At 41.2% G+C, this 15,808-nt stretch overlaps 1 long non-coding RNA gene and 2 gene segments (V, D, J or C); 2 read left to right on the forward strand and 1 right to left on the reverse strand.

Moving 5' to 3' along the window:
* Positions 1–3,184: 3,184 nt before the first annotated feature.
* Positions 3,185–4,786, forward strand: LOC128623482 (immunoglobulin kappa variable 6-21-like). The segment is given in 2 exon segments: positions 3,185–4,344; positions 4,443–4,786. Coding segments are annotated over 2 exon segments (420 nt in total).
* A 3,865-nt stretch (positions 4,787–8,651) lies between these two features.
* On the reverse strand, positions 8,652–9,999 carry LOC128623281 (uncharacterized). The gene is made up of 2 exons (XR_008388551.1): positions 9,800–9,999; positions 8,652–9,119 (listed from the first exon to the last, which is right to left on the reverse strand). It is a non-coding gene; the product is annotated as an uncharacterized LOC128623281 (long non-coding RNA).
* On the forward strand, positions 9,999–11,289 carry LOC128623262 (Ig kappa chain V region K29-213-like). The segment is given in 2 exon segments: positions 9,999–10,104; positions 10,203–11,289. Coding segments are annotated over 2 exon segments (420 nt in total).
* The last annotated feature ends 4,519 nt before the right edge of the window (positions 11,290–15,808 follow it).

Consider the following 15,808-nt stretch of genomic DNA (forward strand, 5'->3'; position numbering starts at 1 on the left):
CGCCAAGGGGGACGGCCACACCAACAATCAACAATGATAAGAGGAACTTCAAGGACTGAGCAGGACAAAGAAGGTACAGTTTCGAATGTTTCTAGGAAAAGTTTGATGTGCTTTTACTGTCAACAACAAGGTCATAAAGCTGCTAATTGCCCTATGCGCAAGCCTAAACTGTCGAGCTTCTGAAGAAAGCAGACGGTACTGAACTCTTTATGTACTGTTGCATGTTTCTGTGAATAGACAGACCTTGAAAGCTTTGATACAGGAAGTTCAATGTCACTGATTAAACGTGGTTATGTACCTGAAAATGTGATTAATTATGTGCGACCATATCTGTACAATGTGTTCACGGTGACAGTTATGTACCCTACAACTAAGGTTACACTGAATGTCAATGAACAAATGTATTTGGAGTGTGTTGGGGTAGTTGACAGACTGCTGATATGGTTCTTGGATGGGATATACCAGTGTTGAACGACTTGTTAACCCTGTATGATAAACCCACAAATACGCGAACTGTTGTATCATGTCCAGTGCTCAAATGACCTCAAGCCAAGACTGGTTTGCAGCCTCTGCCAGACTTAGACAATAGTCTGATAGTCTGATCTAGAGCTGTAACAAACCTAGACAAACACTGTGCCAAAGCCGCATGGCAAAGCATTTGGGCATGCCGACACCCAAGGTATCCACAGACGGTCTGGAGGGCAGAGAGTGGAAGATCCCAGCCCATATTGCCCAGTTACAGAAGGCCGATGTTACCTTAAAGCCATTATTTGTCAAAGTGGGGGAAAACAAAGTACAAACTCTTGGTGCTGAAATGTATGTTTTGCAAAATGGTATTTTGTATATGATGTCTGATGGTGTTGCACGTCTTGTCGTCCCTAAGTGTTGTAGGTCTCGTGTGTTACACCTTGCACACACTATACCATGGTCAGGACATCTTGCACATCAGAAAACGTACCAAAGACTCAGTTACTGTTTCTTCTGGCCTTCCATGTACACTGACATACGCATACACTGTGCCACATGCTCTGTTTGTCAGAAAACCAGTGCTGTTTGCAAGTCTGCCAGAGTGCCTCTATACCCATTGCTGGTGATCTCCATTCCATTCAGAAGAATCGCAATGGACATAGTCGGACCTCCGGAGAGGAGCAGTTGCATAATCATACATCTTGTTCGGGTGTGACTGTGCTACTCGGTACCCTGAAGCCTTCTCCCTAAGATCCATTACAACTTCCAAGGTAATCAGTGCGCTTGTGCAAATGTTTTCCAGAGTCGGTATCCCAGATGAGATCATCACAGACCAAGGTACCGACTGTACATCGAGCTTAATGAAGCACCTCCACAGACAGCTGGGTATCCAGTCGATTAAGACGAGTCCCTATCACCCGCAGACGGACGGAGTAGTTGAGAGATTCAACCAAACACTCAAGAACATGCTGAAGAAGTTTGTCAGTGACGCAGGAAAAGACTGGGACAAGTGGTTGCCATTCATGCTGTTTGCATTTTGAGAGGTATCCCAAGCATCAACAAGGTTTTCACCTTTTGAATTGGTCTGTCCAGGGTCCACTAGATCTGCTGAGAAAGAACTGGTAAGCCACTACAACATTGGCAGTGGGTGAGCAAGGCATTCTTCAGTACGTGCTGCAGATGAGAGACCGCCTAGAGAAGTACCGAGAACAAGCTATCGAGAACTTGGAAGCGGCCCAGCAAGCACAGAAGAGATGGTATGACCAGTATGCACGACACAGAGAATACCAGCTGGGGCAGAAAGTACTGTTGTTACTGCCTTCATCAATACACAAGCTATTAGCAAAGTGGCAAGAACCCTACGAGATCCAGAGATGAGTGTATTGCATGCAGTGTTTCCTACACGAGTTACTCAAATTATCATCCTAAGACTGATGTGCCAATATTACGTGTTCAAATTAAAAGTAAGATTACTATAATCATTTTATATGAATTTTCATTTATATAGCACCTTTTATTAAACCCAAGGTTGCTTTATATAAAGATGATAAACAGGAGGTGTGAGATGGAAGTGAGATTTGCATTAACAAGTAACTCACTGGTCTGTAACCCCAGAATCAAGCCCAGTGTGGGGTGACCCTTTGTTTTCCTCTATTTGGAGGTGGTTTTCCCTAGGTTTGCTTCCCAAGACCTAACTCCACTTCTCTAGGATCCCTTGGAGGACACCTTGTGGACATCCATTACAGTTGGCCCTGCACCCCATAAATACTGTGAAATATGAAGCATTTACTTACTAACATACAAACATTTTCTGATCACTCTGAATAACTGCTTAGTAATTACCATTATTCTACTTAAAATAATTAAGAATGAACATATTACATTTGTTATGATACAAGACTGGGACAGGAAGTAAGTGCAGGATCAAAGTCTTTATTTCCAACTATAGTCAATCATACAGGAAACGGGAAACGAGGTCAAAACATAAACTCGAACTGAGGCATGAAACCTAGAACAAGACTTGGAACCGCTACCGCTTATCACAATTACCCACTTAAACAAATACTCATCTGTCGAAACCAGACATGGCAGTCATTTAACTAGGACTATGGCATGGAACAAGAAACCAGACATGGCAGTCATTTAACTAAGACTATGGCATGAACCACGAAACCAGCGCAGACCATGGCGCCATTACCACGTGACACCATTGCCCCCAATCAGTATATAATACTACGCGAAGTGCGCAGCAACACGAGGGGTTTAAATAACAACTGTGATTACCTTGAGTGCTGACAGCTGGTACCAATCATTACACTCCCTCGAAAATCAACCAATGACTGATCAGCGCGGAAACCAAACAGTATCAAACGCACATGTTCTTTGTAAACAAAGTCTCTATGTAACGCGCGAGCGTGTGCTCGCTCTGGTACGTGCACGCGCGCTCTCCGGCTCTCCATGCACGTCGTCGCCACAGCGCCATCTGCCGGCGAGATCATGACAATATGGAAACATTTTTATACTATTATTTAGATATTAATATCTCTGACTCACCCAGAGAGCACTGTTCTACATCTCATTGTATAATTAATTTAATGTCATAAATGACACCTCTCAGGTCTAATTTATGACGTTTTATTAAGGTTAGTCTAGTTAAGTCTTGTTTACCTGCTTCAGTCATGTTTACCTGCTTTAGTAAACATAAAGCAGGCTAAGATGATAATACGAATGAAAACAGACAGATAACCAGCTTGAAATATTTACAGATACAATGCTGAAGTGAGACTTCACAAAGTATTAATAAGAGTCCAGGTTATTTAAAGGGAGTAGTGTGAGTGCAAACAGCTGAGGGTCAATAGTAATCAGGTGACTGTACATGGGGACAGAAGCTTGACTAGGGGATGCAGGCTGAGGATCATGGGATGCTGATGTGACAGTGAGTTTCATTTGGAGAGGATTTGTGCCATTTGTAGATCATTTTTGTCATCTGTAAATCCAGTTATAGATGTTTTTACCTGTTTGCTACCTTTTTTCTCTGAATATATTGCCCGTAGTAGCTTAGGTAAAAAGAACAAATACTGTAGTTATGGTCAACTCCTACTTATTAAGCTTGCAAGTGTCTACATTTACATGAGTCATTCACCACCAGGGTGCAGTGTGACACCATAAATACATTCAGTGCTGAGGTCAGGCAGCTCCTAAACAGCTGGAAATTCCATGGAAAATAAAGTTCATGATTCCAGCTGGATCCAGGACTTTATTGGACTATTTTGGTGTAATTTCACAAAGTTAGGAATACTCTGTACCGGTGGGATTGTCCTCCTGTGCTGATGCTCCTGTCTCAGACTAAATAAAGTGAATAAAGTGTAAATCCTTCTGCTTATAAAGTTTCAGACAGTTTTTCTGTAGTAGTGTTGAAGACCTGGTCAGTGTTCCACATTTAAAAGAAAGTGATGAATTATGCTTAATTTCATGACTGTCATCACTGTCTGTGTCATACAGAGTTGAAGTGTCAAGAGTCAAGAAGGAGCTCAAACTGGAATTTTGGTAAAATGAAGAAATCAAAGTACAATAGACACTTAGCTTCACACAAACAGACTGATTTAGTGTTTAACCAGAGAGCGAGAGAGAGAGTGAGAGTGAGAGAGAGAGAGAGAGAGAGCAGTGAGGTGTAACTGAGATTTGCATTAACAGGACTGAAGAGTTTCATTTCTCCCAGAATAGCAATTGCCAGTCCATGCTTCAGTGCTCTGCGAGTGTTTATAGCCCTGTGACTTTAACACTTCATGACTGAGAGCTGCTGCTCAGCAACTTCACCCACAGCAACCATGACTTTGATCAGCGTCTTCATCTGCACACTGGCCCTCTGGACTCAAGGTGAGAGTTTAACATCAACTCATAGCCTCACACACTTCATTTCATACGAATTCTACACCACTTTACAGCATAGAAACACAATCTATGTTTCTCTTCAGGATCCAGAGGTCAGGTGACTGTGACTCAGACTCCTTCAGTGCAAACTGCTGATCCAGGAAAAACAGTCACCTTCAACTGTAGAACCAGTAGCAGTGTGTATGTTGGTGATACTCTTCACTGGTACCTGCAGAAACCTGGAGAAGCTCCTAAACTCCTGATCCATGATGCTACTAGCTCATACACAGGGACTCCAGCTCGTTTCAGTGGCAGTGGATCTAATACTGACTTCACTCTGACCATCAGAGGAGTCCAGACTGAAGATGCAGGAGATTACTACTGTCAGAGTGTACATGAGATCGGTAGTAGCTATGTGTTCACACAGTGTTAGAGCGCCGTACAAAAACCTCGGTCAGTGAGAGTGCACAGAGAAGCACTGCTGCAGCTGGGAGCGACTGCAGGTGCTGAGGGGGAGGATGTGATACAGCACAATGACACACACTGTGGACGAGAGAAAACACACCACACTAACTCACTAATGCACACACACATCTGTGAGAGGAGTCCACCTTTCTCAGCTGTGGACATACAAACAATTCCTCATCATTCTCTTTCACTGCTTAGTAATTATCTTTATCCTCATTTAGAAAGATAAAGAAAGTATTTATTATATTTATATTTTGTTGCATATATGATTTACCAAAAGAGTTCTTTATGGTTAATATCAAACACTATTATAGAGTTCATATTTTATTATATAATTTTAATGTTCATTAAATAGAGCCACTTTATAGAGTTGAGTCTACATCTACATCTGTCAGTAATTCTCTACGTCTACAACTACATCTGTAAAATGTTAAACGTTTGTTTAGGATTTCTGCCATGCCACGTAATTCTAGAAAAGGCTCTCTCTAAATTGGTGGAGACCTTTTTGCTTATCCACAAGCGTAACGTTTATATGGGATACGAGAGACATAGCAAAATGTTCATTTTTATTAAACGAATTCTACCAAATACCGAGAGAGGAAGGTCAAGCCAGAATTGCAGTTCTCTTTTCACAGCATGCATGACTGGGTCAAGATAAAGTTTCCAAAGTTGGTTCAAATCAGTTGATATTTTGATTCCAAGATATATAAATTCTGGTGTAGACCATTTGAAAGAAACATCTGTCAGTAATTCTCTGCTAAAACCTCAGATTGAACAGCTTCAGATTTATTGGTATTAATACCTCCGGGAATTATAAGAACAGCAAGATATCATCAGCATACAACACTATTTTGTGCTCAGTGCCCCCAATCGAATCACCACTATGTTTCCATGCTGTCTAATAACCCCATCCAGGGGTTCAAGGACTAGTGCAGAAAGCAGCGAGCTGAGAGGGCAGCCCTGTCTGATGCCCTTGCAGAGCAGAAAGCGGTCAGACACCCCCCGCCCCCCACCACTCACACACACTTTTTATTGTTAGAGCCACATCTACCTGCAGTTCTCTCCTGGTTTCCCACTGACTCTAAGTAGGGTTGACCCTGGCCAGTACCTGGATGGGAGACCTGGAGAAAACTAAAGTTGCTGCTGGAAGTGGTATTAGTGAGGCCAGCAGGGGGTGCTCACCCTGTGGTCTGTGTGGGGCCTAATGCCCCAGTATAGTGATGGGGACACTATACTGTGAAAACAGCACCATCGCCAGTGGATGCGACACACTAGTGGTGGTTGAGGAGATCGCTCCCCCCCTGCATACAATGTAAAGCACTTCGAGTGTCTAGAAAAGCACTATATAAATGTAACTGTAAATAATGAAGACCGCAGGCCATTAGTAATGACACAGGAGGTGGGTGAGTGGTAAATAGCTAAAATCTATTTCAAGACGTCTCCATCTATACCAACTCTCCATAGCACCTTGAATAGATACCACCATTCTACCCAGTCGAAAGATTTTTCTGCGTCTAAAGACACAGAAATCACCTTACTATGGTGTTGATTGCTATTCTATATTTCATTCAGAAGCTGCTTTACATTTGCAACTGAAAAACTCTTTTGTATGAAGCAGGATTAATCAGGTTTTATAAGGTTGGGAAGTACACCCTCAAGCCTTCTGGCCAGTAATTTAAAAAGCAATTTGAAATCAACTCCAATTAAATGCATCAGTCTATACGAGCTACAAAGATCAGGTGGCTTCTTCTTCTTCAAAATAAAAAAAATATTGGCAGTCTTTACGGTGATTGGGAGCTGTCGTTTTTCCAAATGCTTCAGAATACATTTCTGTAAGTAAGCAAGAAGGTCTCCTGTCTTATTAGCTGACTTGTAAAGTCCTTGTTTGGCGAAAATAAATAAATAAATAAATAAATAAATAAATAAATACATGACTCATCCTTTCTAGTTAAAAGCTGGACTAAAGCCGAGCGGGCTGCACTTAATTAATAAGATAGAGTTCTACAGGTGATGATCTAAAATCTCTCTCTAACCTCTGAATTTTCTCCTTAAGCTCTACTTGTGTTTTTATGGCCTCTGTTTTTTGTGCTGAACTGTAAGATATGATTGCTCCTCTCAAATAGGCCTTTGCAGTTTCCCATAATATAGACGGACTAATTTCATGGATTTTATTAACTTCAATAAAAATAAAATTGCACTGATGTGTACGATACTGCACAAACTGAGGGCTACTCAATAATGATGGTTGTAACCACCATTGTCTATTGAGGGGATCTTTATAGTGTGGTTGAACAATCACATTAAGAGGTGAATGATCAGATAATGTCCTAATGCCAATACAGCATTCCTTAATTTGATCTAACAGCTGGATGACAGAAAAAAAGTCAATATGGGAAAAGGTTTGGTGAGATTGGGAATGAAAAGTATAATCCCACACCTTCATATATAATGTCACACCTTCATATATAATAATCTGATTTTTTTTTTTTAGTTAAATGAACTATCCGGTTTTACAGTGCACATCGCAGGTGAATTACACTCGTCTTGTAGGTTTAAGTAGTTATATGTAGACCTAAGTGAACCAGCCCTGATTGATCCTGCAAGTGGTATGATATGTGATTAATGTTGTGCAGGTTTTTCATGATGAAATGTAATTAATTCATCTGTAGTCAAACTAGTTAAAACTGATGAACAGGTACACAAACATTTAAGTGAGCAAGAAATGTATTTCACTTCAATAATAGATGTAAATTGTATAAATTAACCTACAACCCCTGGCAAAACTGATGGAATCAACACACTTAGAGGATGTGACACAAAACAATTTTTGTTTAATAGCTGAACATTCTGGCTTTGTGAAACATTCCTCAAACAAATGAAATTCAATTATTTTAATTAAAGCCATTTTTCCAGGTGTAGATGGGAAAAAAATATGCCATTCATTAAAAGCTTCATTTAATTTGTTTGAGGTATGTTTTATGAATTGTTTTATGCCATATCTGTGATTTGTTTATCTGCTACGAAGTAAAAAACCCAGGTGAGCTTCCTTTAAGTGTGGTGATGCCATCATTTCTTGCCAGGGGGTGTAAAACCTTGGATTATTACTCAGGACACTGTGTAAAATGAACAATATATAGGTATTGAATGGAATTACAGATTCACACGATTTGAAGATCCAGTGCTGTATTTCTTTTAATCAAAATGTATTTTATAGTTGACTTTACTTCGTATTACACGATTAATCAAAGGGATCAGTAAGAAACCTTCAGTTAGACTCTTCCTCTCTTCCACTTCTCCTGCATTGGTGCAGATTTATACCTCCTAATAAACTGCCAGAACAGAATCAAATCAATTATAAAAGAAACAGTGGCCTTAAAAGTGAGACTTGTGGAATGCCATGTTTGTAGCCTGTAATCCAGCTGGACCCAAAAGGAACATTAGGTTAGGACAGAGATCAGACAGAGATAATTTAAACCAACTAATAACTGTTTCTACAAGAGTTTATACATACAGTCAGGTAGAATTTCATTACTGACTGTGTCTGTGTTATTATAAAGTAGGAATAAGGTACATGATATGGTTTATGAAAAGGTAATTTCCTGTAAGAGAGAGAGAGAGAGAGAGAGAGAGAGAGAGAGAGAGAGAGAGAGAGGTGTAAGTGAGATTTGCATGAACAGGACTGAAGAGTTTCATTTCTCCCAGAATAGAGCAGAAACTTCACCAGATGTTCAACTTCCTTCAGTCAAACTCACTGAAGCACAACACACAGCACTGAATCTACAGCTAATCCCACTCTCTCATCACACTGATCATCACTATTAACTCCAATAAAAGAACACACAACGTCCAAAACTCAGCTTTATTTCAGCAAAAACTACAGGAAGAGCAACAGGACAGTGAAGAGAGTAAAGACAGAAATGTCAGCATTGTGTAGAATTGAAACTCTATTGTAGATGGATCATAAGCAGCTCTATGTTAAACTCTATCTTGGATCCACTAGCCTTCACACTGACTCTTTCTGAACGTGACCGGATGATCCACGTTGTTATGGGAGACCCTACAGCTGAACTCCTCCCCCTTTTCCCAGAGGTCTTTGCTGAGGGTCAGGGTGCTGCTGCGGCTGTAACGGCCGTTCTTCTCTTCTTCTGCGCTGGTCAGAACCTCGTTCTTCACCTGTGAGCCGTCCACTGTCCAGCTCACCAGCGCCCCCTGTGGAGAGTAGCCAGACAGCAGGCAGAGCAGCGAGGCCGATCCCTCAGACAGCTGCAGAGGGGACGGAGGGAGCAGAGACACGGAGGGAGCTGTGGGACCCGCTGGAGAGGAGAAACACACACACACACACACACACACACACACACAATTAGAAATGATTTTGAAATATTTCTGTAACTTTGTGGAACTGTCTGATCTTACAGAGTAATCAAGTCTAATAAAGTCTGACTTCATGACTGAGTTTCATTGAGTACTTTATTATTTGACATCAGTTTCAGTGCAGAGACAAAACAAACATGTTCCACACTGTAATTTATCTGGGAAAAATCATTTTTTATAACAAGTGTTATTACTTTATAGTTCAAACCTTCAGCATATTTAACTGCAGCAAATACAAATGTAGCTGATTACAGAAATATTCATTGTTTAACACAAACACACACAGCAGCTTTCATCTGGATTTTACATCCGCACAAAGTAACTCTATTTATTAAATGTTTATTATAGAGGAACTGCAGAGTTATTGCACGTCGAATATATAGCGAGTGTGTAATTATTACATATTTAACATCAATAATTGTAGATTTGTTGAATGTTCAAGAACATTGATATGGGATCTGTTCTGATACTGAAATGTGTTCCTCATCAGAGCTTAATAATACACAATAACATCAATGATGCAATTATAAACATAAATAATCTGTTTAGTTTAAGTTTATTTATTCATGTAATTAGTAATGAACTAAATGGATTTTGTGTTAAAAGAAGAAAACACACTTACTGTTCACCACGAGTTTGGAGCCTCCACCAAAAGTGTACCACAGTGATACATTCTAATGAAACCATCGTACAAAAACCTCCATCACACTGCAGTGCACACACACACACACACACACACACACACACACAAACACACACACACACACACACTTTGCATTGCCAGTCCATGCTTCAGTGCTCTGCGAGTGTTTATAGCCCTGTGACTTTAACACTTCATGACTGAGAGCTGCTGCTCAGCAACTTCACCCACAGCAACCATGACTTTGATCAGCGTCTTCATCTGCACACTGGCCCTCTGGACTCAAGGTGAGAGTTTAACATCAACTCACAGCCTCACACACTTCATTTCATACGAATTCTACACCACTTTACAGCATAGAAACACAATCTATGTTTCTCTTCAGGATCCAGAGGTCAGGTGACTGTGACTCAGACTCCTTCAGTGCAAACTGTTGATCCAGGAAAAACAGTCACCTTCAACTGTAGAACCAGTAGCAGTGTGGCTGGTGGTAACCGTCTCGCCTGGTACCTGCAGAAACCTGGAGAAGCTCCTAAACTCCTGATCTACTGGGCTACTACTTTACAGTCAGGAACTCCAGCTCGTTTCAGTGGCAGTGGATCTAATACTGACTTCACTCTGACCATCAGAGGAGTCCAGACTGAAGATGCAGGAGATTACTACTGTCAGAGTGAACATTATATCAGTAGTAGCTGGGTGTTCACACAGTGTTAGAGCGCCGTTCAAAAACCTCGGTCAGTGAGAGTGCACAGAGAAGCACTGCTGCAGCTGGGAGCGACTGCAGGTGCTGAGGGGGAGGATGTGATACAGCACAATGACACACACTGTGGACGAGAGAAAACACACCACACTAACTCACTAATGCACACACACATCTGTGAGAGGAGTCCACCTTTCTCTTTATTCTGCTCTGCATGATTATGTCACAGTCACACTGATGGACACATAATGCAGTCAGATAAAACCATAAAGTTCTGACTCTACTGCTGAGACACTGAGACTCCTCTCTCATTCTCCAGAGTCTCTGTGTGTTTCTCCAGAAGAGACTGTTATTATCAGCTGCAGGACCGGTGTGGATATTGTCCGAACCTTCAGAAACCTGGAGAAGCTCCTAAACTCCTGAAACACCAGGAATATCAGCATCAGTGTGGGATTCCACCTGGTTTCAGTGGGAGTGGATTATGGGACAGAATTTGTAAAAGTCACTTGAATATGCAGGAGATCAGTACTGTCAGACACAACTCATGCTGGTGTGGTCAACAGCTGCTCATAGCAGGGTCGCTGATCTTCATTTGATCATTTATCCATAATCACTCCTTTTTGTTCATTTTGATCCCAAACTTTCTATAAGAAAGATATAAATTCTGTATCTAATACAGTTAGGGTTAGGATTACACTGATGTCCAATAACGGCTTGTACTTCTTTTAAACTCCTCACCATTACATCGAACACAATAATGGACTGAGCCTAGCTTACCTTTGTGCACTTCTCCAGTCCTACTGACCATTCCACTCTCTTAGAGCGTTTTCAGATCTGTAGATCTGTGATTTGTTCTGAAACGGGGACATAAATTGTTCAAACGTTGCATTTTGTCTTTGGCTCGGTTTGCTTTCACAAGGCAATTTAAAAGCGTCCCAAAATGTGTTTATGCAAGTCAGGTGTGAGGAACCGAATTGTAAACGATTACAGATTGTTTTGGTGCGGATCCGAGCAAGATTGCAGTGTTCATATATGTCTAAATGAACCGAACCAAGGGAGAAAACACACCAGGTTCTGAAACAAACGCTCCAAATGAGCCAGGTGTGAAAATGCCCTTAGATCTGCTGACTCGGGTCTACCTTCCACTGCGCACACACACACACACACACACACACACACACACACACACACACAGCTCTAGTTCATGAGCACTAACTCTAAAAATGCTCATAATATTTGGAACAAGACACACTTCTTTACACAACGCTGCAATACACACACTCAAAATTTATATTAGTAGTTACTGTATGTGGTGATGTCATAACTGATTTAGTCTGTAGCCACGCCCACATCCCCAGTTTCCACCCATGACACCCATTCCAAGTTCTGATCTTCTCACCTGTTACCAGTTCATCTCATTTACTACAGTGTGTGTACCACTCTGTTAGTTTCTCTCATTGCTAAGTCTTATAATGTGTATTATCCTTGCTCTGGTTTTGAGAGTCTTGCTCTCTTTGTTTCTTATAAGCATCCTAGAGGCAGCCTTTATTTTGTCACATATACATTCAATTAGAAAATATTTTATTCACATGTCCCAACATGTTAGGAAGCTGGGGTCAGAGCACAGGGTCAGCCATGATACAGCGCCTCTGGATGGGAGAGCGTTAAGGGCCTTGCTCAAGGGCCCAACAATGACAGTTTGGTGGTTGGGGCATGAACCCCTGACCTTCTGATTCATAACAGCAGTAAACCAAATATAAAGTCATTAAAAATATTTCTAGAGACCATTTTTAAAAACTGGAAATGGCGACCTGCAATGAAAAAGTATAGTTAAAAATATCAAGTGGGGGACTTCCGGCTGAGCATGTAAGTGAGAAGGCACGAGTGGAGTGAGCTCCCGAGCATTTTATCTTTTAATTGTACTTTTCAGGCAACCTGAATCTTTTCTAAGACATTTGGTGCGCTCCTTTTCAATTACTCGGTCCACAACTATAACCAGAAAGTAATTCTGAAAGACTACGGAAACCTAAATCTTTACCGAGCACGACGAGTCCTGGTGACAAGCTACCGCTGGATTTTGAAAATCTCCGCAACACTTTAATAGCGGCGCTAACATCTACCATCGCAGTTCAGGTGAAAGCAGCTATTGACTCCGCTCTGGCCCCAGTTGTTGCGTCGTTTGAGAGTTTGAAATTGGGCACTGAATCACAAAATTCCTGCTTTGAACACGCATCTCTTGATATTTGGGGGAGATTTAAACTGTGTTTTTGACCCGGTTTTGGACAAATCTAGCGCTGTTGCAAAGGCTCCCTCTGCAATGGCAAAGGTGTTCTCTGAGTTTATGGTTCAGAATGGTTACATTGATCCGTGGAGGTATTTTAACCCCACGGTGAGAAAATATTCTTTTTTTTTCTCACGTACATAAATCTTTTTCTCGCATTGATTACTTTTTTATTAATAACTGTCTAATTTCTCAGGTTGTAAACTCTGAATATCTACCAATTGTTATTTCAGACCATGCTCCTCTAAGTCTTGACATTCTTCTACCTTCACATCGCGCCTTTCGTCCACCATGGAGGCTTAACTCTCTACTTCTATCCGATTCAGTGTTTTGCAAGTATATTTCTACTTCAATAGATGATTTTCTTCTTACTAATCAAACTGATTCAATCTCTTAGTCTTTACTTTGGGAAACTTTAAAGGCCTTCTTAAGGGGACAGGTAATCTCTTATTCTGCTCATGCCAATAAGCAACACAAGGATAAGAAAAAAGAAATATCGGATAATATTCGAGCCATTGATGACCAATATGCTCTCAACCCGACCCCTCAGCTGCATAAACAAAGGCTTAATTTGCAGGCGGAATTCGAGTTGTTATCGACAGGTGAGGCGGAGAGGCTGTTGTTACATACACGTGGCAATTATTATGAATATGGAGATAAGATCAGTCGGTTGTTGGCTCACCAACTGCGTAGCTGAGTGGCCTCGCGCTCTATCACTCAGATTATGCAGTCCAGTGGTGCATTAACCTCGGATCCTATAGAAATTAATTCAACTTTTAAAAGTTTTTACTCCTCTTTATACACAGCTGGATCTCCTGACAATTCAGGTAACATGGACCATTTTCTTGGAAATATTAATTTTCCCAGAGTTCACCCTCTATTGGCATCTGAGCTTGACAGCCCCATCACCTTAGATGAGATCACTAACTCAATCAACTCATTGCAATCTAGGAAATCACCTGGCCCGATGGGTTTCCTGCCGAATTTCATAAGAAATTTCATGTTGTATTGGCCCCATTACTTCTGGCTGTATTCGAGGAATCCTTAGAACTAGGGACACTGCCACAAACATTGAGACAAGCGTCTATAACTCTATTACTTAAAGATGGGAAGGACCCAACATTATGTCATTCGTACAGACCTATTAGCCTCCTCAATGTTGATGTCAAGATTTTAGCCAAACATTTGGCCTCTCGTTTGGAGGGGGTTCTCCCTAGCATTATTTCAGAGGAGCAAACCGGGTTTATAAAAGGACGGCATTCCTTTTCTAATATTCGTACTCTACTTAGCATTTTGTATTCAAAACAAAACAGCGCCTCATCTGATGTGGTCATCTCTTTGGACGCAGAAAAGGCATTTGATAGGATCGAATGGGAATATCTTTTTACGGTGCTAAGGAGGTTCGGCTTTGGGGATGGACTGATATCATGGATCCATTTATTATATGTGGAACCGCAGGCTTCCATATATACCAACGATGCTAAATCTGACTATTTTACTCTGTCACGGGGTACGCGCCAGGGATGTCCTCTGTCTCCCTCACTTTTTGCCATAGCAATTGAGCCTCTCTCGATGGCGCTTAGAACTCTTCCTGTATTTCAGGGTATAATCCACAAAGGAATTGAACGTAAACTAGCCCTATATGCTGACGACTTACTACTTTATGTTACAGATCCGATTGCATCTAGTCCTGAGATACTACGCATATTAAATGACTTTGGGAAATTTTCCGGGTATAAACTGAACCTACAGAAGAGTGAATGCTTACCATAAACTAATCTGGCCAAAAAATAAAACAGACTGAAATATCTTTTCATTTGGAGGACTCAAAATTCAAATATCTCAGAGTTAATGTCAGCCGTTCTTATTCTGCGTTAATGGCGGCGAATTTTACACCCTTAATTTCCTACATGAAGTCGGCTTTCCAAAGATGGGCAGCTCTACCATTATCCCCTCTTGGTAGAATAAACACAGTAAATATGAACATTCTTCCAAAATTCCTCTACCTTTTCCAGTCCATCCCTTTTTTTTTACCCAAATCTTTCTTCAAGAATATAGACCAATTAATCTCCTCTTTTGTATGGGCAGGGAAAACTCCCAGGGTTTCCAAATTTTCACTTCAGAGGAGTCGACTAAGTGGTGGCCTCTCCTTGCCCAATTTCATGTATTATTATTGGGCGGCTAATATTCAGAAACTGGTGCTCTGGGTGCAGGCCCCCTCTCTTCCATGGTGCCACTTAGAAGTGAAGTCTTGTACTTCAACCTCCCTCCCTGCTATGGTGTTCTCCTCCCTTCCTATAAACCTTTCACAATACACGGATAATCCCTCTCTAAAAATTTTCTATCAGTTTCGCCGTCATTTTAAATCCATCTCGGCCTCAACCATGGCACCTATATGTAATAGCCACCTCTTTCTCCCCTCCTTTATGGATTCCACGTTCTCTTTGTGGGAAAAGAAGGGTCTGAAACGCTTTGAGGATCTTTTCATTAATAATGTGTTTGCAAACTTTTCTGAATTATCCTCGTCATTCAGCCTGCCTCCGTCTCACCTATTCCTTTTCTTTCAAGTTAGGCATTGTGTCTCCTCCCTATTCGCTGGTTTTCCCTCCTTACCTACAAAGTCTGCATGGGAAGAGGTGTTCAAGCTGAATCCTAATAAGGGTGGCATTATTTCACGGATATATGCAACGATCTGTTCACAGGACGATTCTTACAATATCAAAACCATTAGTGCTTGGGAGGAGGAATTGGGCCTGGAGCTTGAGGATGATTACTGGGGCAGAGCGTTAGATAATATACGTACCACCACGTCATGTGCTAGAGTTAGTTTCATACAATTTAAAGTGGTCCATAGAGCTCACCTCTCTAGGAGTAAACTGTCTAAAATATATCCCAATGTTCCTGACGTGAAAAATGCAAACTTTCGCCCTGTAACCTCAGTCATATGTTTGCACTCTGTCCCAAACTGCAGAACTTTTGGAACTCTTTCTTCAAAACTCTGTCCGACATT

The sequence above is a fragment of the Ictalurus furcatus genome, chromosome 19 (assembly GCF_023375685.1).
Source record: "Ictalurus furcatus strain D&B chromosome 19, Billie_1.0, whole genome shotgun sequence".
Taxonomy (NCBI): Eukaryota; Metazoa; Chordata; class Actinopteri; order Siluriformes; family Ictaluridae; genus Ictalurus; species Ictalurus furcatus.